General features: G+C 41.1%; 4 protein-coding genes across 8 annotated transcripts; 2 read left to right on the top strand and 2 right to left on the bottom strand.

Moving 5' to 3' along the window:
• Positions 1–6,255: 6,255 nt before the first annotated feature.
• On the top strand, positions 6,256–8,942 carry LOC120002848 (zinc finger CCCH domain-containing protein 25-like). 2 transcript variants are annotated; one of them, XM_038851695.1, is made up of 4 exons: positions 6,256–6,566; positions 6,674–6,783; positions 6,897–7,087; positions 8,154–8,942. In XM_038851695.1, the coding sequence occupies exons 1-4, from the start codon at positions 6,394–6,396 to the stop codon at positions 8,718–8,720; spliced, it is 1,041 nt and encodes a 346-aa protein (XP_038707623.1). In that variant the 5' UTR covers positions 6,256–6,393; the 3' UTR covers positions 8,721–8,942. The 2 variants fall into 2 exon arrangements, with proteins under 2 accessions (XP_038707623.1, XP_038707624.1); XM_038851696.1 differs by having other exon boundaries at positions 6,258–6,566; positions 6,900–7,087.
• Positions 8,943–9,107: 165 nt separating this feature from the next.
• LOC120002849 (probable NAD(P)H dehydrogenase (quinone) FQR1-like 3) lies at positions 9,108–11,586 on the bottom strand. Of its 4 annotated transcripts, none has more exons than XM_038851697.1 (5): positions 11,434–11,586; positions 10,435–10,527; positions 10,150–10,243; positions 9,654–9,919; positions 9,108–9,533 (listed from the first exon to the last, which is right to left on the bottom strand). In XM_038851697.1, exons 2-5 carry the CDS (start codon positions 10,458–10,460, stop codon positions 9,299–9,301), a joined length of 621 nt encoding a protein of 206 aa, XP_038707625.1. In that variant the 5' UTR covers positions 10,461–10,527; positions 11,434–11,586; the 3' UTR covers positions 9,108–9,298. The 4 variants fall into 4 exon arrangements, with proteins under 4 accessions (XP_038707625.1, XP_038707626.1, XP_038707627.1 ...); XM_038851698.1 differs by lacking the exon at positions 11,434–11,586 and adding an exon at positions 10,966–11,043; XM_038851699.1 differs by lacking the exon at positions 11,434–11,586 and adding an exon at positions 10,755–10,934.
• A 565-nt stretch (positions 11,587–12,151) lies between these two features.
• LOC120002320 (anthranilate synthase alpha subunit 2, chloroplastic) lies at positions 12,152–22,426 on the bottom strand. The gene is made up of 11 exons (XM_038851043.1): positions 22,122–22,426; positions 21,185–21,369; positions 20,914–21,103; positions 15,011–15,162; positions 14,650–14,765; positions 14,310–14,556; positions 14,163–14,219; positions 13,915–14,067; positions 13,345–13,425; positions 12,857–12,943; positions 12,152–12,646 (listed from the first exon to the last, which is right to left on the bottom strand). Exons 1-11 carry the CDS (start codon positions 22,312–22,314, stop codon positions 12,320–12,322), a joined length of 1,788 nt encoding a protein of 595 aa, XP_038706971.1. The 5' UTR covers positions 22,315–22,426; the 3' UTR covers positions 12,152–12,319.
• Positions 15,182–17,535, top strand: LOC120002321. The gene is made up of 2 exons (XM_038851044.1): positions 15,182–17,211; positions 17,435–17,535. Exons 1-2 carry the CDS (start codon positions 16,149–16,151, stop codon positions 17,461–17,463), a joined length of 1,092 nt encoding a protein of 363 aa, XP_038706972.1. The 5' UTR covers positions 15,182–16,148; the 3' UTR covers positions 17,464–17,535.
• Positions 22,427–22,764: the final 338 nt, after the last annotated feature.

Raw genomic sequence — 22,764 nt, forward strand, 5'->3', positions numbered from 1 at the left:
TGCTGCAGCTCTGATTCGAGCCTCTTCTCTAACTTCCTCCACCAAGTCTAAATTATTCAGAAGTGCTTCATTATTTTCTTGGATATTGAAGTTAATGATCCTTGTAGACGGGATTCCAATTTCTACAGGTATCACGGCTTCGGAGCCAAATGCCAGGGAGAAGGGTGTTTCTTCTATAGAAGTCCGTGCTGTGGTTCGGTAGGACCATAACACACTCGGTAGTTCTTCGACCCATCTTCCTTTGGCACTATCTAATCTTGTCTTCAAACCTTGGAGGATCACTCGGTTTGTCACTTCAGCTTGCCCATTAGCTTGTGGGTGACTGACCGAAGTGATTCTGAGATCAACCCCCAACTCTTCACATAGCTTCTTCATCTTTCCTCCGACAAATTGTCTGCCGTTATCAACAATAAGGGCTTTTGGTATCCCATATCTACAGACGACGGTTCTCCAGATGAAGTCTATTACCTTATTTTCAGAAATAGTTGCAAGTGGCTCTACTTCTACCCACTTAGTGAAGTAATCCACGGCTACTATCAGATATGTCCTTTGACCCGATGCTGGTGGGAATGGTCCAAGAATGTCCATACCCCACTGAGCAAATGGACAAGGACTCTGAATAGGCACCATCTGGCTAGGAGGAAGGTGGGGTACATTGGAATGCCTTTGGCACTTATCACATTTTTGAACAAGCTTTTTGGCGTCTGACACCATTGTAGGCCAGTAGTATCCACAACGTAGCACCTGATAACTTAATGTTCTTCCCACTATGTGACTTCCACAAATCCCTTCATGCACTTCCCTTAGGGCATAATCGGCCTCTCTAGGGGCCAAACATCGCAGGTATGGAAGTGTGAAGGATCTTCTGTATAATTCTCCATCAATTAGAGTATATCTTGCTGCCCTTTTCCGGAGACTCCTTGCTTCATTCCTATCTTCAGAAAGTTTCTCTTAAAGTAGTAATTCTCTGATTGGGTCCTTCCAACTTGGTTCAGCTTCAACCGCAGCCACTTCTAGTTTAGCCGAAATACTTGGTTGAGGAAGTACTTCAATTCTGACCGAAATAGGTCCTTTGGCTGAACAGGCTGAAGCTAATCGAGCAAGGACATCTGCTTTTGCATTTTCCTCCCTAGTTATTCGATTGATCTCTACCTTGGGAATCTTGGCCAGTAATTTCTTGACCGCAGCTAAGTACTTGACCATATTTGAGCCTCTCGCCTCATAGTCTCACTTCATTTGTTCGGTTACTAACTGAGAGTCACTGTTGATCAACAAATACTTAACTTCAAGTTCGACAGCAAGTCTCAATCCAGCTAGTACCGTTTCGTATTCTGCTTCATTATTTGACGCTTTGAAATGAAGATGAAGTGCATGTTCAATACATATGCCCCCCGGACCGAAGAGGAGTACTCCGGCTCCGCTACCCTCTTGGTTAGAAGAACCGTCAACGTAAAGGTTCCATTTTGGGTAGTCCTCTTCGGTCGGTGTCACTAAGGTTGGGCGACGACATTCAACAACAAAATCTGCTAAGGCTTGAGCCTTAATCGCATGTCTTGGTTTGTATTGAATGTCGAACTCACTCAACTCAATGGACCACTTTATCAATCTTCCTGATGTGTCCGGCTTCTGAAGTATGTTCTTCAATGGTTGGTCAGTAAGAACTACTACAGTATGGGCTTGGAAGTAGGGTCTTAATTTTCGAGCCGCAGTAACCAATGCTAAAGCAAATTTCTCAGCTTCGGTATAACGAGTCTCAGCATCTATCATGACCTTACTAACATAATACACTGGCTTCTGGATTTTATCTTCTTCCCGGATAAGTATTGCACTTATTGCATGATCTGTCGTAGCAAGGTACAAGTACAATACCTCTCCCTCTTTTGGACATGTTAGTAGGGGAGGATGTCCGAGGTATTCCTTTAAACCCTCAAATGCCTTTTGACACTCTTCAGTCCATTGAAATTCCTTGGCCTTTTTTAAGGCCTGGAAGAAGTGTCTACATTTATCACCCGACCTAGCTAGGAATCTCCCAAGTGCCGCTGCTCTTCCCGTTAATCTCTGAACCTCTTTCAGAGACTTCGGAGGTTCCATCTGAAGAATGGCTTCAACCTTCTCTGGGTTTGCTTCGATTCCTCTACTAGTGACAAGGAAGCCTAGGAATTTTCCTGAGCTTACTCCAAAAGCGCATTTGTCTGGGTTCAATTTCATTTGAAACTTATCTAAAGTGTTAAACACTTTTTGAAGATCTGAAGGATGATCTTCCGCCCTTCTACTCTTCACGACCATATCATCTACATATGCTTCTACTGATTTTCCTATCTGATCAGCAAAGACATGGTTTACCAACCTTTGATAAGTGGCACCAGCATTCTTAAGTCCGAAAGGCATAACCTTATAGCAATATGTCCCTTCTGGAGTTATGAATGAGGTACTCTCCTCATCTCTTGGGTCCATCTTGATCTGGTGGTACCCCGAATAAGCATCCAAAAAGCTAAGGAGTTCGTGGCCTGAAGTTGTATCCACTAATTGATCAATCTTAGGAAGAGGATAGCAGTCCTTAGGACAAGCTTTGTTTAAATCTGTGAAGTCAACGCACATACGCCATTTTCCATTCGCCTTCTTTACCATGACCACATTGGCCAACCAATCTGGATACCGCACCTCTCGGATGAAACCAGCTTCAAGTAATTTCCCCACTTCTTCCTTGATAGCAACTTGTCTTTCTAGGGCGAAGTTACGCTTTTTCTGTTTGACCGGTTTAGTCCCCGGTATGATGCTCAAACTGTGGGAGATGACTTCCCTACTAATTCCTGGCATCTCATGCGCACTCCATGCAAAGTTTTTTATGTTAGAGAGGAGGAGCTTGGTTACCTCCTCAGCTAACTTTTTATTTAAAAGAGACCCTAGAAATAACTTCTTTTCAGTTCCTTTCTCCACAGTTATTGGAAGAAGTGCTTCAACCGGTGTTGGCTTCAGTATCTTCTCTTCTTCCCGAACATCTAAGCTTCCAACTGATATGGAGGTCTTCTTCTTGTCCTTCAAGTCCATATAGTACATCATTCGAGCTAACTTCTGATCCCCGCTCACTTCTCCTACCCCATTAGAAGTTGGAAACTTCATTTTGAGGTGGTAAGTAGAGACCACCGCCCGAACCTTGTGTAGCAATGGTCTGCCAATGATGGCATTGTAGGGGGACTGAACATCTACTACAAGAAGATCGATCATATGCATAACCGTCCTTGGATAGGTTCCCAGAGTAACAGGTAGGGATATGACTCCCTTGGGAACTATGGATTCCCCTGCGAACCCATATAAAGGAACCGAAAAGTTCTTCAATTTTTCTTCTGAGATCTTCATCTCTTTGAAGGCGTGATAGAACAAGATATCTGCTGCACTTCCATTATCCACCAGAACCTTTTTCACTGTGAAATTTGCGATGACTGCTTCTATCACTAGGGCATCATCATGTGGATCCTGGATACCTTCAGCATCTTTTTCTGAGAAAATAATTTTTTCTTCATCCCTTCTCGGCTTCTTTCTTTCCTTACTTACTTCATTTATTCTAGCATAAGCCCTTCTTGCTGAGGAGCTTTCTCCTCCTGCGGCCATACCTCCTACAATAACTCCAATTGTCCCAGCAGTCCCCCTTTGGTGACGAGGAGACCTATCCCTTCTTCTTTGTCTCCTTCGGTCGTTATCCCTATCATCACCATCGATTCTTCTTCTCTTTTCTTCTCTATCTGAAGTGAACTGCTTCAGGTAGCCTCACCTTATGAGGCCTTCAATCTCATCCTTGATATGCCTACATTCTTCAGTGTCATGACCATGATCCCTATGGAACAAGCAATACTTATCTGAAGTACGCTTTTCTGCCGGGGCCCTTATTTTCTTAGGCCACTTCAGTATATCCCTGTTACTTATTTCAAGAAGGATATTATGCAATGAATTATTAAGAGGAGTATAGGAACTATACCGAGGTACTGGACCCTGGTCAGTCTTCCTACTAGATTGATCATCCTTCTTTTTGTCATTCTTTCCTTCTACTCTTCCTTGCTTCTTGCTTGGAGGGGGTAAGTCTTTCTCCGTCTTTCCCAGGGCGCTCGAGCCTTTTTTGGCAGGGGCCGAGGAAGAAGAGAACTGAGAAATTTTCATCATGTCCTCTGACTGCATGAACTTATCTCCCCTAGCGTAGAGTTCTCCCATAGTCTTCGGGCGTTTTTTTCGTTAATGAGCGTACATACGCTTCATCCCTTACTGTCCTTACCAGGGCCGAAATAGCTACTTCTACCTGGACATGTGGGATTTCCAAGCATGCTCTATTGAACCTTGCAAGAAATGATCGAAGTGATTCTCCATGCTCATGGTCAAGATTCATCAAATCCAAACTAGTCTTTGTCGTCCTTCGTGCGGCGGAGAAGTGAAGCGCAAGTTTCTCGGACAAATCTCCAAAACTAGTCACACTGTGTCTCGGTAATCGATTGAACCAAGTTCTTGCTGGTCCAAAAAGGGTTGATGGGAATATCTTACACATTATCAGGGCATTTGCCCCCCGACACTCCATCATTGATTTGAAACCCTGGATATGATCACAGGGGTCAGTTAACCCTTCATACTTCTCCAGCTTTGGAACAATAAGGTGACGCGGCATTTCAGCTTCAAGTATTTCAGGAGCTAAAGGGGTCAACGTACTGTCCCACACTCCCTCCATTGGGGACACTCCTTGTAGTGCTGCAATCTTCTTGTTCATCTCATCTAGGTGTCGACCGACATCTTCATTGTAGGTAGTTCCCCTTCTAGTACTTTCTCCAATGGTACCATCGGGATTCACCCTTCGGCTTGGTTCTCTAGACCTACCTGAGTGTGAACTTCGCACCTCCTCATTGTGCGGGATTTCTTGGTTCACTTGTGTCTGTTGGTTCATGATTAGTTCAGTCAACATTTGCACCTGCTGGGAAAGTTGTTGGAATTGTTCCTGAGTGCAAGGTACTTGAGACGGTCCAGCGTCCTGGTTATGCTGGTTGGTTCGGTCAGCAACATCCTCCTGGTGTTCTACCTCCTCATGATGGGGGTGTTCACCCTGCCCCCAGTCGGGAGCATTAGGGTCATCAACTCGATGGCTTGTTTCTGAAGTAGAAGCGACATTCTTTCTCAATATGACCATTTTGAGTTTCTTTAGGGAAGTGTACTTCTTTCCCACAGACGGCGCCAAACTGATGATGTCAAAAACAGGTCTACCCTATCAGACAAATCAGCCAAGTCAGACTGAGCTGGAATAACTAATTTCTCCTTTGCTGGTACGTGATCTCTTCTTTCCTTCCTGCACAAGAAGCGAACGTAAGCTTCGGTAGGGCCCCGAGGGTGTACTCGGGGGGACCTCTCCGACGCTCAAGTCAGTACAGTACTAAACTTGGGAGAATGGCTCGTTGCTTCGAGCGTTGCCTCTTGCTCAGTAAGTATTTTAGAGTGCAGGAGTTAGATCCCTTACCTGAGGGCAGAGGTTCCCCTTTTATATGAGTTTGAAGTGTTCGAGTTGTAGTAGGAGTCAAACTTTCTCTCATTGGTTTTCCAGAGGGTTTCTCGGATGGTAAATTCTATCTGTATCACTCTCCAAAGGGGAGTAGGACTCTATCTAGAATTGGCGTCCTATGAGAACTCTTCATTAGTTGAAGCTTCGTGCGTACATGCTTCTGTAGTACGGTTATCGAAGTGTGGTCTTCGGTCTGATAGTGCAGAGGTATACACTTCGGTCAAGAACCGAAGTTTACCCTTCGGTACGTCACCCACATTGTCCTCACTGGAACTTACTCTGCCACGTGGCCTTCTCCCATTAGTGGGGGTATTTTGGGAATATCACTAATTATTTTGAATTTTAATACATTTTTACTTTAATGAGAAAACTCATGCATATCTTAAATTCTTAATCAACATTATATATATTGGTTGTTAGAAACAATATAAAATTTAGAATTAAAATATCAAAAATTAAAGACTAAAAACTATTTGCCACGACGTATTTTTAAAATATAAAAATGCCAAAAAAGGTCCAAAAAAAAAACTACAAAACGAACCCATGGGCTTGGGGTTCCATGCCCATCATGAAAGGAATTAGTAATAGGCTTAAGGGTTGTTAGCTAATACTGGTCGGCCCAGCGTTTGAAGACTGTCTACATATCTTGTTGGCCTCCAAACTTTTATTAATGGGCATGGATCATGCTGGGCCATATAAAGCAGCCGAATGGACAGTACCAATCACCATTCAGGAACACCCGATTTAAAAATCCCTCAAACCGGATCTAATCCGACTATCCGAATTTGAACAAAAGGGCGTTAGGGTTTTAGGTAGGGAGGAAGAAGAAATCCGGAGATTTGATTCCAGAGATCCCCGCAGAAGGCATGAATCCGCTAACACTGGTGAAACGCATACAGAACATAAATTCGAGAGAGGCGACTCTTGGGATCTCGGAGCAAGCTTCGTGGCACGCCAAGTACAAAGACTCCGCTTATGTATACGTCGGTGGGATCCCATTCGATCTCACCGAAGGCGATCTTCTCGCTGTTTTTGCTCAGTAAGTCTCATACATCAGTTGTGTCAATATATCTTGATAGCTTTGACAAGGGTAAATTTAGGCTTCTCTGATCACTAACATCTGTTCGTAAATCTCTTTTTTGTTAGATATGGGGAGATTGTTGATGTTAATCTTGTTAGAGACAAGGGAACTGGGAAATCAAAAGGTTTTGCTTTTATTGCGTATGAGGATCAGAGAAGTACAATTCTTGCCGTGGGTTGGTCCTCCCTACATTTTTTATGGTTTCTTGTTTCATAGCTTCTATGGAAATAGTTTTTCCTCCGTATATTTCTATCAGGTTCCTTATGGGTTTCAATTGCTATTTTGAAGTAGATAATTTGAATGGAGCACAAGTTCTTGGAAGAACTATAAGGGTTGATCATGTTAGTAACTACAAAAAGAAAGAAGAAGAAGATGAAGAGACAGAACGACAGAAGAGGGAGGCCAGAGGGGTATGCCGTGCTTTTCAGAGAGGTGAATGTACCCGTGGGGCTGGATGCAAATTTTCCCATGACGAGCAGGTAAGAACGGACATTGATGCAGGAGGACGTTAATATAGTTTTTTATAGGTTAGTCTATTATCAGGTCTATTTTAACTAATTTTCTTTTAGTTTTTACAGTAAGGGTATTGTCAGAATTTCCAGGTGTGCTGGAATTTCGAATTTAGTATTAAGTTATTTGTTTTGAGAGTCTTTTGTTGGGTTATTTTGTTAAGTCAAGTCCTAGTTATAATTGGAGTCATATTAGTTTACTTTTAGGAATCCTAGTTTTATTTGAAGGAAATTTCTTATGTAATTAGGATTACTACGAGTCTATATATATGGATGCAAGTCAAGAATAAATAATAATGAGAGTTTTATACAAATTTGCTATAGGAGAGATTCCTTAGACACGCTCGGTGAGAGGCTGAGGGGGGAGGTGAGTTTATCCAACCCTACCTGAGAGATTCAAGGTCGTTTTTGGTTTATTCAAAAAATCCAAGAATTTTGTTTCAGTTTCAGACCTGGGAATTGTGAATTTTGTCCTAAGGTTCTTAATTTTTGGGCTTAATTTGGGGTTAAGGTTTTGGTTGCTCAATCCTACCTAAAATCTTCATCATCGGTAGTTCAAAAACTACATCAGACATACCTTAAGAGAGGATTTACTGAAGTCTTTTTTAAGATTCAATGTATTTGTTTGAATGACTGTAACATCATGATTATTGCACTAATAGTTAAGTTGATATCAGTGAAGATTCTAATGAGACTCCACTGATTTCAATATAATGTAGTCATGTTTTTCGAATCAAATGTTTGATTTTGATAGTTATGATTCATATCAACCTTCACAGAATTCTTAAATGTTAGCTGCTTGGATTCAGTTCTCCTGAAGCTTTTTATTTTCCCGTCCTTTTTTCCTTAAGACAATAGAGTTCTCATGTTGCCATACATTTATCGTTTTTACAAAACTATATGTACTCTGAAACATAATCTAGTTGATTACTTGATTCTTGGATTTTAAGTGGAAATTGAGACATTCAGAACTTAATTTAGCATATCTCATTACTCTGAGGTGCTTGTTTATTCTTATTGTTCTTTCTTTATCCAGAGAGCTGCAAACACCGGTTGGGGTTCTGAAGATAAAAGTGCGAGGTGGGGGCATGAAAATTTTGAGGGTCCAAGAAAGAGTGAGAAAAAGATTGAAGAAGGTTTTAGATCACGGGAAAAAGACTTGAATTCTATATTAAAGGGCCAGGAGAGGGCTTTGGAAAACTACCCCAGGGAGAGTGATAGGAGGGAAGAAAAGCGATCAGGGAGGCGCAATGATGATGGCATCGAGCCAAAGTCAGGAGAAGATTACGATAAGAGCGAAAATCGTCAAAGGAGGGAGGAAAGAAGATCGACTCAACGCAACGATGGAGAATTTGAGCCAAAGACCAGAGAAGATCCTTATAGGAGGCAGGCGAAGAGAAGGCATGGTGATGATGAGTTTGAGACAAGGCGAAGAGAAGTTGATGACAGGAAGGAAGATAAAAGATCAAGACGGCGTGAGTCAGAATACTCTCTACGAGAAGACAGAGATAAGAGAGGAGGCAAATGGTCAGCTCACAACAGGGATTCATCCGCCTATCATCATGGAGAGAGGAGTACTGATCACGGCAGATCTGATAGATGACAATTCTAGCAATATGCTGATTGAATTTTTACCCTTTGAACCTTTCAGGTTTCCTGCACCTTGTTGCAACTATGGGCATTAATCATCAGCAGTGTTGCAGCATAGTCCACTGTGTTATGTTGAATTGTATCATTCCGGATGGATGTTTCAGATTGATGATCCCTGTTTGCCGAAGAAAAAATATTCAGTTTGAATGAAGTGGCCATTGTTGGCTGATTTACACTTCTAACAGCCATCTAATACTAATTAGTGGTTCATTTCATTTTCAGAATTATAAACGATAGCATAATGTAGAATACATTCAAGGAAATTGGGCAAAATCATGTGTATTTAGGCAACCCCGAAATCCAAATCTGACCAATATTAGCGTCTAATTCATGTAATCAATGGGAGGAAGAAAGGCGAATATGTATGCGATAGCGCTCAACGTTTAGTAGTACAGTGTGCTATTCATCGTCTCTGTACAAAATAGAAACCAAAAGGTGGAAAATCCATGGCTGATGTAGTTTTCTTCGCCAGATGGCATGTTCATGGGTTTCGAATACCTTATTTTGGTCGAATTTTGTGCGACGTTCTTTTCAATTCGATTGACCTTTCAGCTTTTTGGTTATTTCCGCAACATACTTTCCATGGTAAAAGGCCTGTTGGAGTTCTAGCTCTGTGGGTTCACGAGAGCCATCTGCTGCGTAAGTTCCAGCCCCATAAGCAGAGCCACCCTTCACCTCACTCATCTCAAACATCTCATTTCCGAAGGTGTACCCAAGAGGGACAAAGATCATACCATGATGAGCTAACTGGGTTATAGCCGTCAATCTGCAAAATTTAAGCTAAAAAAAAGATGAAAGATGCAAAACAAGAGAACACCACCTTCCCCATATAAACATGGCCCTGAAATTTATGTACAAGAAAATGAAACTAAGCAAAGGAACTTACGCAGTAAGCTCTTGACCACCACCATGAAAACCAGTACTCCAGAAGATCCCAGCAGGCTTCCCGGCGAGTGCCTGGGTTGCCCACAGCTCATGGCTCGCATCAAAGAAGGCTTTGAATTGAGCCGCCATCACACCAAAACGAGAGGGGATTCCAAAAAGAAAACCATCAGCCTCTAAAAGTCGTTCTGGCTGGATCTCTGCTACATCAATTGCCTTAGGAGGGGCCTTCATTTTTTGCAATATCACACTGGAAAGTGTCTCGGGCACCTTTTCCATTCCAATGCAGCCAAAAAAAAAGATGGGGGAGGAGCAAGGTGAAAGACACTCTTTAGATAGGAAAGAATGGTGAAATCCACGCAATGAATTCAAACTGGTTTTTCTTATGACCTTATGCAGCTGACCCTAAACTATTTGGGACAAATGCTTTGATAAGAGACTACTCCGTCACATACAATCGTTTTCATTTGCTAACTACACTCTAATTTTATGAAATATACCTGCCAAAGTGTTGCTTCAACACCTTGAACTGAATTTGCTCCTCGCTTCACCTCATGTGCCAAAGTCCCAACATGTCCGTATAAGGAATAATAACTGTGGAGTGTATGAGAATAGAACTAAAATCACATATCAGGCAACTGAAAACAATAAAGGGTTGATAGGTTCAGCAAAACATTCTTTCAAAAAAAAAGTTCAATGGGTCTTGAGAACATTAAAGAGTGTGTGCTCCTGTGTGTATTTGAGGTAGAGAGGAGAGATGCAAGGGGCAGAAAAAGAACACATACACTACATAGACCTTGGTGATTGTCATAATAATTGTCTATGTGGAAGCAGTTTCCTCTTCGTTTACTACCTATGCATGTATTAGAACCTCTCCCCTGCATAATTTTAACCCATACACAGAATACATCAACAAGCCACAAAATATCTCTTGTTTACAAAGGAGAACCACATCAACTGAGTTCTTAGACTTGATTTATCATTTATGCACCCTAAAAATCACTCGAAAGTCATAGCCGTTGTTTCTTGAGTGATTATTAGTACAATGATGGAGAAAGACACTTGCAAGAATGATACTAGTATAAATAATGCAAAAACGCGTAACCTAGGCCATGTTATACAGAGCACTGCAAGTAGACTTCCATCAAGAAGAACAGCATAATCTCAATCCAAGAATGAAGAATTAAAACGATATCCGTGAATTATGCAAAATCCGACTCATCTAGGGGAAATTTAGTCCATCAACAGATCAACTTTCTATGCTGAAACATAAGGGTAACTCTACTGCTACACTCAAAAGAAGGGTTAAGACCAACTCTGCTATGGCATAAGTGTGCAAGTAACTGGAAGAAGAAAGTGATCAAGCTGGCTCTGCCAGTGTAAATGGTCGGAAAAAATTCCATAGAGGGAAATTGGTTTGAGCGGATAAGGATGTGACTATATCAGTACTGTTATTACATGCAAGAGCCCAGAACAATTCATAGTTCCATATCGATGATTTTAAAAATTATCCCAAAAATTCAACAATAATAAAATCGAAGAACAGTCGCTCCGATTTAATAATAACTTGAAAAGTCAACAATAGAAAGTATTGTCCGCAATTATTAAGACAAAAATTATAAAAAGGTGATCATCTGCAGAAGGACCAGTCCATATCTTGAGAAACAGAAACCAATCACTGCAACTAATTGAATAAGCACACAAGATAATCGGATTGGAGAAGCAGTTAGAGGTACATGACAACGATGGGAACATTCATCAAACACAAAAATATAAAAGTGAACCTTGGAACGCCAAATTCTGTGGCGGAGAAAGGCAGAGAAACGGTCGGTAAAGAAGCTTTGTTGATTAAGGTTTTATTGGTTATTTAACCAGAGAAGCAACAAAAGACCAAAAAAAACAGGAGAGGAAAAAGGTATCTTGGCGGATAATATATTTTGACGTGCCAAACAAAGGCTTCGACGCTTCATCCCGCATTAGCTGACACGAACACTCCTTTTCGTGTCGGTTTCGATTTTCGTAAGTTGGGCCTTCACTGGCCCATCCACAGTACTCTATAATGATCATCAACCGAACTTTTGTCCTAAAAATTTGAGATCGATTACATGATATGTTGTATGGGAACATCATCGAAAATTCATCATCATCATATATATATATATATATATATATTTGTTTTCTCCTTACATATCCACAACACTCTACATCATACATGTATTTGTTTTTATTATTTTGTGTCCGTGTTTAATTTGTTCTCCTGGATAGTTAAAAGGGAGCTATGAATCAAAAACTTCAATGGTTAATTAACGATCTGCCCAGTATAGTAATGAATTCTAAACCAGGCCTTGTGAAGAGGCCTGAATTTTAGTCCCTTTTCAACCAAAACATGATGCATATTTGTGACCATTATGTGCAACCAAAAAAAAAATTGGTCTTCGACGCACCCCGTGAGAAACAAAGATTTGAAGGTGCGCCCTCCTAACCTAAGACTAGTTTCGTGTTGTAACTTAAAGCATCGAAAAAACAATTTAAGAATTCAGATCCAGGAACGAACTCTCTATCCATACGGCTAGTTAACCAAAGTAAGGATACGATAATCATTAAGAAAAGCACAAGCAGAGATACTGGCAATTACATTCAGAACATAAAAAACTAGATGGATGTTTTCGATTAGTCTTTGTTGAGGAATGATGACTCTGCAAGATCGATGGCCCGGGCTAGACCTGCAGCTTTGTTCTCACACTCTCTCTGCTCATCGGCAGGATCACTGTCAGCTACAATACCAGCACCAGCTTGAAGGTGTGCAACCCATTCTCGACGCTTGCTTATATTATTGTATGAGAAAATTGTGTCGTAGCGAGTGCTGGTTGGGAAAACAATAGTTCTCAAAGCAAGTGCAATGTCCATATCACCAGAAAATGAAATGCCTCCAAATCCTCCACTATATGGTCCACGCCTTGTGACTTCCAGCTGATCAATTAATTCCATGGCTTTCACCTGTATTGTAGAAGGGGGAAAATGATTATAACAGCAGCAACAAAAAAAAATCACAAAAATTGCCTTTCTGAAAAGAATAGAATGTATTTCAATATAAGAAGGTAACCACAGGCTGCATGCTAATGATATGATATCTTGAATGAATATATCTTTTTTACTTCCAAACAGAGAAAACATGGATCCAGTTATAGCAAGGCAGCCGATGAAAACCTTTGGTGCTCCACTAACTGTCCCAACAGGAAGTGCTGCACGCAAAGCATCCCAGCTAGTCAAATGATCAAGCAACTCTCCAGTGACCTGCAAAGACAACCATGTATGCTGCCTCGGGTCACTCAAGCATTCAGATTTCAGAGGTTACGAGCACAAAAATCTAACAAGAATAAAGGTAAACAACTCTCGTGCACAAACTCCCGCAATGGGCAAGGTCGGCGACGGAAGCTATGTACGCGGACCTTACCCCACATAATCATATGTGAAGAGGCTAATATTCACAATTCTGTATAAAAAACATGTGTCAATATTCATCTAAAAAAACCCTTTCCAAAAATAGTGATATTCAAAAAATTCAGACAAGACTTTGAGAAGCAAGATCAGTAGTCGCGTGCATTTGAGCAGTAGTGAATGACTAAGATATGCAGTAATAGCAAAATGTAGAATAATTAATAAATCAACAATTTGTTGCAACAAAGAGTACATACCGTTGAACTAATGTGCATAACATGAGAATATCGCTCAATATTCATAAGCTTTTCAACTTTCACGGAACCAGGTTTAGAGACCTGCATTGAGCATTGACAGCCCTACCTTGAGTATATATATCCACAGAGATATAGTAAGTGACAAGTTACGCGTATGATGCTAATTTTTGTATCTCACACAGCCCCCCACCCCAAGGAAAGGGGGAAAACACGATCCCCAATGAAAACATAACTCAAAGTATCTTCTGATGGGGAATTCAGACTTCAATCTAAGTGAAGTATGGGCAATAAAAATGGCGAGCTCTAACAAGCATGAAAGAAGCTTAGGTAATGTTTCAATGAAAAATAACCCAGCATCACAAGGTAGCAATATAGCACGAGGGAACTAGAGCAGGACTTCAAAAGGGCATTTGCGGAAAGGGATCATAAATCATAAGTAAATTCAAAGCCCAGTCCCCCAGGAGAAGTTTGGAAAATGACTGATCACACAAACTTGGTAGAGAAGACCACATGATCCAAATTCTTCACTCCACTATAAAGTGTAGCTAGGTTGATATGAGAGGCACAAACCTTTCCCACATCATTCCTTCCCAAGTCAACCAGCATTATATGCTCTGCGCATTGCTTTTCATCATTCAAAAGCTCCTTCTCCAACATTAAATCTTCTTTAGGGGTTTTCCCTCTTCTACAAGTCCCAGCAAGGGGCCGATTAGTAATCTTATTCTGATGACAAAAACCCAAATCGTGTGAAAACAAGAACAGCAATCCCAATTCTATAATTTGAATTCAATAACTCTGTGTATTATTTCTATAGTTACCTTCTTTACTCGTGTAAGGATTTCAGGACTTGAAGCAACCATTATGCACCCTCTAGCCTGATCACAAAAAAAAATACAGAACAGTAGTTCAGAATTCTAACATCACCTGTAAATTTCAAACTGAGAGTCTAAGGAAAGGGAGCGAACTTGTAAATAAGTCATATATGGACTTGGATTGACAATTCTCAGAGCTCGGTAGATTTCGAATGGGTCTGCAAACGTTCTTCGTTCAAAACGCTGACTCAACACAATTTGAAAAATATCACCTGCCAGAATATGCTCTTTGGCTTGCAATACTGCTTGTTTATACTCTTCGCTTGTCATGCTTGACATATCCAATTTAGGACCAAAAAGGTGAGTTGATAACTTTATTGACCCCGCCGGTAGCCTTGGTCTGAAATTGACACTCAATTACTCACTTTAAAATTGAACTTAGAAGAATGAAATGAATGAGGTGGAAGATTTAAAAATGAAAATTATAACTTACGAAATTATATCATGAACTCTAGATACAAAAACTTCCAATCGTTTCATTCCATCATTGAAGGCCTCCTCAACAGAAGAATATTGATCTAATCGCACCCAGTGAATCACATAGGCTTTCTGTGGTCGAAAAAATTTACCAAAGCTTAGCAATCATATTCATCAAAAGAAACAATTTATCAAATTCAACTCAATTCCACAGTCAACAAGGAATAAATTGCTCCCTTATTAACTCATAAGTATGGAACAAATAATATGGCAACCACTAAACTGGGAAAGAAAGGAGTGTTAAGTAATATTCCAGATCCTGAATCATATATATATTTAGAACAACCAAATGGCTTTCTAATAAACTTAAAAAGTACCTTCTCTACATGATCAAACACAAGCACATCCTCATAGAGACCAAGATGAACATCAGGTAGATTTCTGTCGTCTGGCGGGGCACTAGAGAAAGGTAGCTTTTTCTTCTCTACAAAGCGGACTGTATCATATGAGAAATAGCCAACCCAACCACCTAGTGAAGAAGAGAATTTTTCAGCACTAGATTAAACAACACCATAATCATCCTGTTCACAGAACTTACGTTGAATGGTTTATACCAGCACTACAATTAAGTATTTGCTAGCAGGGAGATACCGGCAATAGATAAATACACATGAATCATATAAGCTTAATAAGTCTTTCTGCGCCCAAAAGCTCAAAACAGAATATGGAGAATGAAAGAACAAAATTTAAGAAGTTCATGAGATTGGCAAAAGATCAAACACCATCTCAAGCACCTAATTCTTAGATGTTGTCCAGTGTTCTGCTCTCAGATGTTCACATGACTACTTGATATTTGCAGGAAGAGCAATGTTATGAGAAGTATAAAAGGGTACTATGGTAATTACAGTAATAAGTGTAATTCTGTATATATATTGAAGTATGGTAAATAAGGAATAAGATAACACGAGAGAACTCTCTCCTTTCTGCTATTCCTTCTACAGCTGTACTCTGCTCTTCTTTCTGCAGCTGTGCTCTTCTTTCTGCAGCTGTGCTCTGCTTCATATCACAACCCATACATCTGAATACGTCTGATCCAGTTTCATTGCTTTGTTACATGGTATCGAAGCTTTCCTGGTAGACATCTGCGCTGGTTGTCCACTTCATCAAAATCTGATCTGGTTGTTCATTTCCTCGATCTACGTTGATCCAACGGTCGGATCAGCAAACCTCATCTTACAAAGATCTTCGTCGGAGGTTAGTGAGTCCCGGCGGAAGGTCATCGACCTCATCGCAGAGGCGCGCACTGTTCACGCATGATGGCTGGTAGACATGCCGTTGTCGGGATGTGAGTTCGAAAACTTGCTGGAAATCCACATCTTGGTCTTCTTCTTCCGCTGTGAATGGGGCTATTGGTGTGTGTTGGAATGGTTTGCCCAGCTCTCTGAAGTGGGTCTTTGTGTTGATCTGTATTTCAGTTTTGTTTGGTAGTGGAAGTGTAGCAACTGAGACTTTATTATGAGTGAGACAGAACACAAAATGGGATCTACTGAGGTGGTTGCGGCTTCTACCAAGTTGACTGACCAGAGACTGGTTGGTCCTAATTATCAACACTGGCGGAAAATTATCCAAGTTACCATTCGGGGAATGGATAAGGAAGACCATCTTACTGGTACAGCACCTGATTCTACTAATCATGCTACTGACTATAAGGTGTGGATGCGTGATGATGCACGGCTGTATGGCCAACTGTTGAATTCCATGGACCGGAAGGTCTCTGAATTGGTGACACACTGTGATACTGTGAAGGAAATATGGGAATATCTGGGAGTTTTGTATTCGGGAAAAAATGATATGAATCGACTCTATGATGTAGCATTATCTTTCTTTCGGCCTGAACAAAAGGACTCGAATCTTAGTGAGTATTTTGCTTCTTTCAAGAGCATTTATGAAGAGTTTAATACTTTGATGTCTTTAGATTTAGATCTGGAAAAGAGGAGACAACAACGAGAGAAGTTGGCTATCATTGCCTTCCTTAGTGGGATGAGGTCTGAGTATGATTCTGCACGTTCCCAGATTCTTGCTAGTGGCGAGACCTCCCTTACAGAAGCTTTTTCACGGGCTAACCGTTCGGTTAGGCCTACCTCTTTCAACCCCGATCTCTCTGAGAGGTCTGGATTAGTTGGTCATGCTTCTTATGATGCTGGTGGTAGCCGTGGGGGTCGTGGTGGCCGTGGGGGTCGGGGTTTAGATGGTAAATTTACATGTTATCATTGTGGGGGAGTGGGTCACACTCGTGACAGGTGTTGGAAGTTGCATGGCAAACCACCACAGGTTCGCTCTGCAAATGTAGTTTCTGGAATGGATATGGGCATCCAAGATTTGAGTATTAATTCTGAGTCCCCAAGTGAGGGACGAGTGAGTTTGTCTGCGGCTGAATATTCTCGTCTTATGAGTCAGATATCTACTTCTGCTCCCGCTACTACGTCTGCTACTACGAATGCTTCGGCATTCATGTCAGTTTCTCCTCATACGTGGGTGATTGATTCTGGCGCTTCCGATCACATGACTGGGAACACAGGTATCCTTCATATTCCTCTACATCGTCGTATCCTGCGGTGCGTGTTGCTAATGGCATGTTTGTGGAAGTCAAAGGAGTTGGCAGTGCATCTCCTACATCTAGTTTGCAATTGGATTCTGTTTTGACTTTACCTTCATTCCCATTCAATTTACTATCTGTGAGTGCTCTTACGAAGGCACTTAAATGTTCAGTAACATTTTTCAATGATCATTGTGTTTTTCAGGACCGGTCTACGAAGCAGATGATTGGTAGAGGTTCTCTTACTTCAGGGGGATTGTACGTCTTGGATGTTAGACCTTCTTCCTTGTTCGTGTCAAGTCCTTCTTCTCCTATGGAGCTTCACAATCGTCTTGGTCATCCTGCTCTTCCTAGTTTAAAGCTTATGTGCCCATCTTTATCCTCTTTAAAGCAGCTGTTTTGTGAGTCTTGTCAATTTGCGAAACATCATCGCAGGTTTTATGTGTCTAGGAGTGTTAAACGAGCTTGCGCTCCTTTTGACTTGGTTCATTCCGATATCTGGGGTCCATGTCCTGTTATGTCGAAATCTGGATTTCACTATTTTGTTATTTTTGTGGATGACTATTCTCGTGCTACTTGGGTATATTTAATGAAAAAGCGTTCAGATCTCTTTTCTATTTTTTGTTCCTTCTATGCTGAAATTAATACTCAGTTTTCTTTATGTATCCGTACTCTTCGGAGTGACAATGCGAAAGAATATGTGTCCACAGCTATGTCCACTTTCTTGTCAAATAAGGGTATTATTCATCAATCTTCGTGTCCTGATACCCCTCAACAAAATGGGGTTGCTGAGCGTAAAAATCGCCACCTTATGGAAGTTGCCCGTGCCCTTATGTTCCACATGAAAGTTCCCAAACAGTTCTGGGGTGATGCTGTACTCACTGCAGCCTATTTAATTAATAGGATGCCATCATCTGTTCTTCATGGCAAAATTCCCTATCAAATCTTATTTCCTCACGAAGTGCCTCATCCTCTCCCTGTTCGAGTATTTGGTTGTGTTTGTTATGTTCGGGATATTCGTCCTCATCTTACGAAATTGGATCCTAAATCTTTGCGGTGTATGTTTTTGGGATATTCTCGGACACAAAAGGGTTATAGGTGTTTCTCTCCTGACTTGGGTAGATATCTTGTTTCCTCTGATGTCATTTTCGATGAGTCGATTTCCTTTTCCTCCCATTCTTCTTCTTCCTCCTCATCATCAGTCTCACCAGATCTTGATGAATGTCTTGTTTATGATCTTGTCAGCGTACCTGCTCCGTCTTCACCTTCTCTTGGTCCTCCGCCAAGTCCTAGACCTCCAGTGTTGCAAACCTATACCCGTGGCCCTCGCTCGGTGTTTCGTTGTCCTTCTTCGAGTCCTCCGGAAGTGGTCCCCTCTCCATCTTCTGCTCTACCGACTGATCCTGACCCTGATCCTGATTCTGCTCCTGCACCCGCGGTTCAGTCCAATGTTGATCTACCTATTGCTCTTCGCAAAGGGAAACGTCAGTGTGCCACTTATCCTTTATCTGCTGGTATATCTTATGCAGGGATCTCCCAATCCCTTCGGACATTTGCTATGGCTATTGACTCTATTACCATTCCTCGGTCTGTGTCTGAGGCTCTTTCTGATCCTGGGTGGCTCACTGCTATGAAGGATGAAATGTCTGCTTTGGAACAGAATCAGACCTGGGATCTCGTGCCTCTACCTCCTGGCAAGAGGTCTATTGGTAGCAAATGGGTGTACACTATCAAAACTAATCCAGATGGTTCTATTGCTCGCCTTAAGGCGAGGCTTGTGGCCAAAGGGTATGCCCAGACCTATGGCGTTGACTATACTGACACCTTTTCTCCAGTGGCCAAGTTTACTTCTGTTCGTCTTCTTATCTCCCTTGCTGCCACTTATGATTGGCCTTTACATCAATTAGATGTGAAGAATGCGTTTCTTCATGGCAATCTCCATGAAGAGGTTTATTTGGAGCAACCCCCTGGGTTTGTTGCTCAGGGGGAGTCGGGGTTGGTGTGCAAATTGAAGAAAGCGTTATATGGTTTGAAGCAATCTCCCCGGGCTTGGTTTGGTCGGTTTACCGAAGTAGTACAAAAGTTTGGTATGAGACGGTCTGCCAAAGATCATTCAGTATTTTATCAACAATCTAGTGCAGGGAGTATTTTACTGGTAGTGTATGTGGATGATATTGTGATTACGGGGAGCAATACAGATGGTATATCTGCAGTGAAGACATTTCTTCAACGTCACTTTCAAACTAAGGACCTAGGTCCTCTTCGGTATTTTCTAGGTGTGGAGGTAGCCAGATGTAGGCGTGGGATATTTTTGTCCCAGAGGAAGTATGTCTTAAATTTACTACAGGATACCGGGATGGTTGATGCGAAGCCATGTGATTCTCCTATGATGGTTGGAATGAAACTTCATTCTGATGAGGGTGAAATGTTTGATGATCCTGAACAATATCGACGTCTTGTGGGTCGATTGAATTACCTTGGAGTGACTCGTCCTGATATAGCTTTCTCAGTTAGTGTGGTGAGTCGGTTTATGTCTAGTCCACGAGTACCTCATTGGGAGGCTGTTTTACATATCCTTCGGTACCTTAAGGGTGCCCCTGGTCTAGGTTTGTTATATGCAAATCACAATCATGTGCAGATTGAGGCATTTTCTGATGCTGATTGGGCAGGGTCACTAAGTGATCGAAAATCTACTACTGGATATTGTGTGTTTGTCGGTGGTAATCTCGTTTCTTGGAAGAGCAAGAAACAATTGGTGGTAGCTCGATCTAGTGCCGAATCAGAGTATAGGGCTATGGCTCACACGGTAGCTGAAATATGTTATGTGAGACAACTAATGAAGGAGTTAGGCTATGGACAGCAGGCTGGGTCTAACTTATGGTGTGATAACCAAGCTGCGATTCATATTGCTTCAAATCCAGTGTTTCACGAGAGGACAAAACATATTGAAGTAGATTGTTACTTTGTGCGTGAGAAGGTACAAATGAAGAAAGTTGTTTTAAAGTCTGTACGAACCAATGATCAGCTGGCCGATATTCATACCAAAGCTCTAGCTGGTGCTCGGGTTAATTTCATATGTAACAAGTTGGGCATGATTAACATCTATGCTCCAACTTGAGGGGGAGTGTTATGAGAAGTATAAAAGGGTACTATGGTAATTACAGTAATAAGTGTAATTCTGTATATATATTGAAGTATGGTAAATAAGGAATAAGATAACACGAGAGAACTCTCTCCTTTCTGCTATTCCTTCTACAGCTGTACTCTGCTCTTCTTTCTGCAGCTGTGCTCTTCTTTCTGCAGCTGTGCTCTGCTTCATATCACAACCCATACATCTGAATACGTCTGATCCAGTTTCATTGCTTTGTTACAAGCAGCATTACTCTTTCTTTACCAATGAGATAAGACTACAAAAAATCGTAAACACAACATATGAATCCTCAAAGTCTAATTAAAAACCCCCATTGGTTGGTTCAGAAATCAGAAGCAAAATAAGGATAGCAAAGGAGCTATAGCTACAGTCGTGACATTGGCAAAGATTACACCAACGTTTCAAGAAACTAATTCTTCCGGACATAAAAACAGATTTGGCTATGAGAACATATTACAATGCAACAAGGTACATGAAGACATGAAATGGTCAAGGTGTCAAACAAGTATCAAATATCAATATAGTTCTCTTACCAGAAAATATTTCTGGAAGTTCATCAACGAGTTGGGGCTTCCAACCCTCCATGATACTACGAGGAACCGTCATAGGATCCTCCACAATCTTCTCCTCCCTAAGACCTTTCTCATGGTCCAAGATTGTAACCATGTTTTCTTTTGCCACAATCTCCATGCTTGGCTGAGCTCCAATTACACTATACCTTCCCTAACATAGATACCGAAAGAAAACCGATAGTTTTGGATACCCTAATAATAAAAAAGCAATTATGTTCCAGAAGGAGCTTACAATAGCAGAAGCATTCAAACCAGGCTGAACTGACTCAAAAAGGAAGCTGGGAGCATCTCTATCATCTTCCTTAACCAAACACCGATATGCAAGTACTGGAGTTAGATGATCCGAAAATATGCACCGGTAGAGAGGAACTAAATTCCCCTTCTTGGCGGCTTCTTTAAATTTTTCTGACTGGTCAACTGGATCAATCAGATCACATGGATTAAAACCCACACAAGTGATTGAAAATAGAACATGGTGTAACACTCAAATTAGATAAAAAAATTTAAAAAATAAGATGATCTCACATCCCCAAAATCATTTCAATAACAATTCTTTACAGTATACAGTCATGCATTGTAGTAGGCTTGCAAGTAACTTCATTGAAACTTTGTGTTTCCAAATATTTCAACACTCCTTTTACTTGCTGAGCACAAGAAGGGTAGAATGACATAATTTAAAATCCCATACATGTATTTTTCAGAAGTTGGAATTATCAATGAAATCAAAGCCTCCAATTCAAGAACCCCAAGTAAGCCATCATCCCATCTGCGTGAATTTCCATTTAATCACATACCAAATCAACAGGAAATTATAACCGAGATCCTCATTCGTCATCCTTTAGTTAAAAAAAAAAAACAACATAGCGAAAGACTTGATCAACAATCAACAACATTTTCTGCTTCGAATTTTCTCAGCAACTACTCAGACAGCAGAAATCAGGCAGTCCATTAAACTGTGCTACATCTTAATCTCGTCCGGTAAACTAAATCCTACTAATTAAATTGCATCGAAACTCCATTTTCATTTCCCACCTTCAATTACTACCTCACACAGTAAAAATAAAAATCATATATCATCTATCAAACACTTTTTCGGCGTTCGAGTCAGGTACAAACTCGACATGACTCATTAAACAACCATCTACTTCACAAATCGAAATGAGTAGTACCATATGACGACGAAGACGACTGAGCAGAGCATTTGAGTGCACCGACACGGGAGCTCGAGCAATACAGAGCGAGAGACCTTGAGCTGGAGACCGAGACTCTGCTGCAAAAGTTAATGGAAACATTTACAGGGAAATGGTCTGTCGATGGGAAAAATGGAATGGGTTTAATTGCTAGAGTTTTCTCCATGGCCATAGACCATCTGCCGTCTAGTTTGTGCACACGGAAATGGAGCCGCCGGAGACTTAAAACAGAGCCCCTCTACTCTCCCCTCCTTGACATACAGGCACACACATGTGCAATAAGCGGTTCACGTTTTTGAGTTGACAGATGCTGCTTTCAGTTTGGGGTTTTGATCTATTGGGCTATATAGGAATACAAAATAAGTTGGGCTTTTAATCTATTGGGCTATTAAGAAATACAAAATATATCGGTTTAAATTATTAAAAATTACATTAATCCCAAAATAAGAAAATGATACAAAATACGTATATAATAAATTAAAAAATCACAGACAGCCCAGAAAAAGACCGATCTTGCGATTCTGTGGGCCCTCACAAACTTGGACCCTTTTGTAGCCCAAAAAGCATCTCCCACATCTATATAAATCCATGCAACCTCGTTTTGGGGTTTCAGCACAACCAC

This window comes from Tripterygium wilfordii, chromosome 7, assembly GCF_013401445.1.
Source record: "Tripterygium wilfordii isolate XIE 37 chromosome 7, ASM1340144v1, whole genome shotgun sequence".
In the NCBI taxonomy this organism is placed as follows: Eukaryota; Viridiplantae; Streptophyta; class Magnoliopsida; order Celastrales; family Celastraceae; genus Tripterygium; species Tripterygium wilfordii.

Bases quoted from the DNA above. Each gene is read 5' to 3' on its own strand.
- LOC120002848 (XM_038851695.1), top strand. From the start codon at position 6,394: ATGAATCCGCTAACACTGGTGAAACGCATACAGAACATAAATTCGAGA. The intron at 6,567-6,673 runs GTAAGTCTCATA...CTTTTTTGTTAG, and splicing joins CTTCTCGCTGTTTTTGCTCA to ATATGGGGAGATTGTTGATG. The intron at 7,088-8,153 runs GTAAGAACGGAC...TTCTTTATCCAG, and splicing joins AATTTTCCCATGACGAGCAG to AGAGCTGCAAACACCGGTTG.
- LOC120002849 (XM_038851697.1), bottom strand. From the start codon at position 10,460: ATGACAATCACCAAGGTCTATGTAGT. The intron at 9,920-10,149 runs GTATATTTCATA...GGAATGGAAAAG, and splicing joins TTGAAGCAACACTTTGGCAG to GTGCCCGAGACACTTTCCAG. The intron at 9,534-9,653 runs GTAAGTTCCTTT...TAAATTTTGCAG, and splicing joins GGTGGTCAAGAGCTTACTGC to ATTGACGGCTATAACCCAGT.
- LOC120002321 (XM_038851044.1), top strand. From the start codon at position 16,149: ATGAGTGAGACAGAACACAAAATGGGATCTACTGAGGTGGTTGCGGCT. The intron at 17,212-17,434 runs GTATCCTTCATA...TGTGTTTTTCAG, and splicing joins TCACATGACTGGGAACACAG to GACCGGTCTACGAAGCAGAT.
- LOC120002320 (XM_038851043.1), bottom strand. From the start codon at position 22,314: ATGGCCATGGAGAAAACTCTAGCAATTAAACCCATTCCATTTTTCCCA. The intron at 21,370-22,121 runs GTACTACTCATT...TGATTGATCCAG, and splicing joins GTCGTCTTCGTCGTCATATG to TTGACCAGTCAGAAAAATTT. The intron at 12,647-12,856 runs GTTTTCATCGGC...TCTACAATACAG, and splicing joins CAGTTAGTGGAGCACCAAAG to GTGAAAGCCATGGAATTAAT.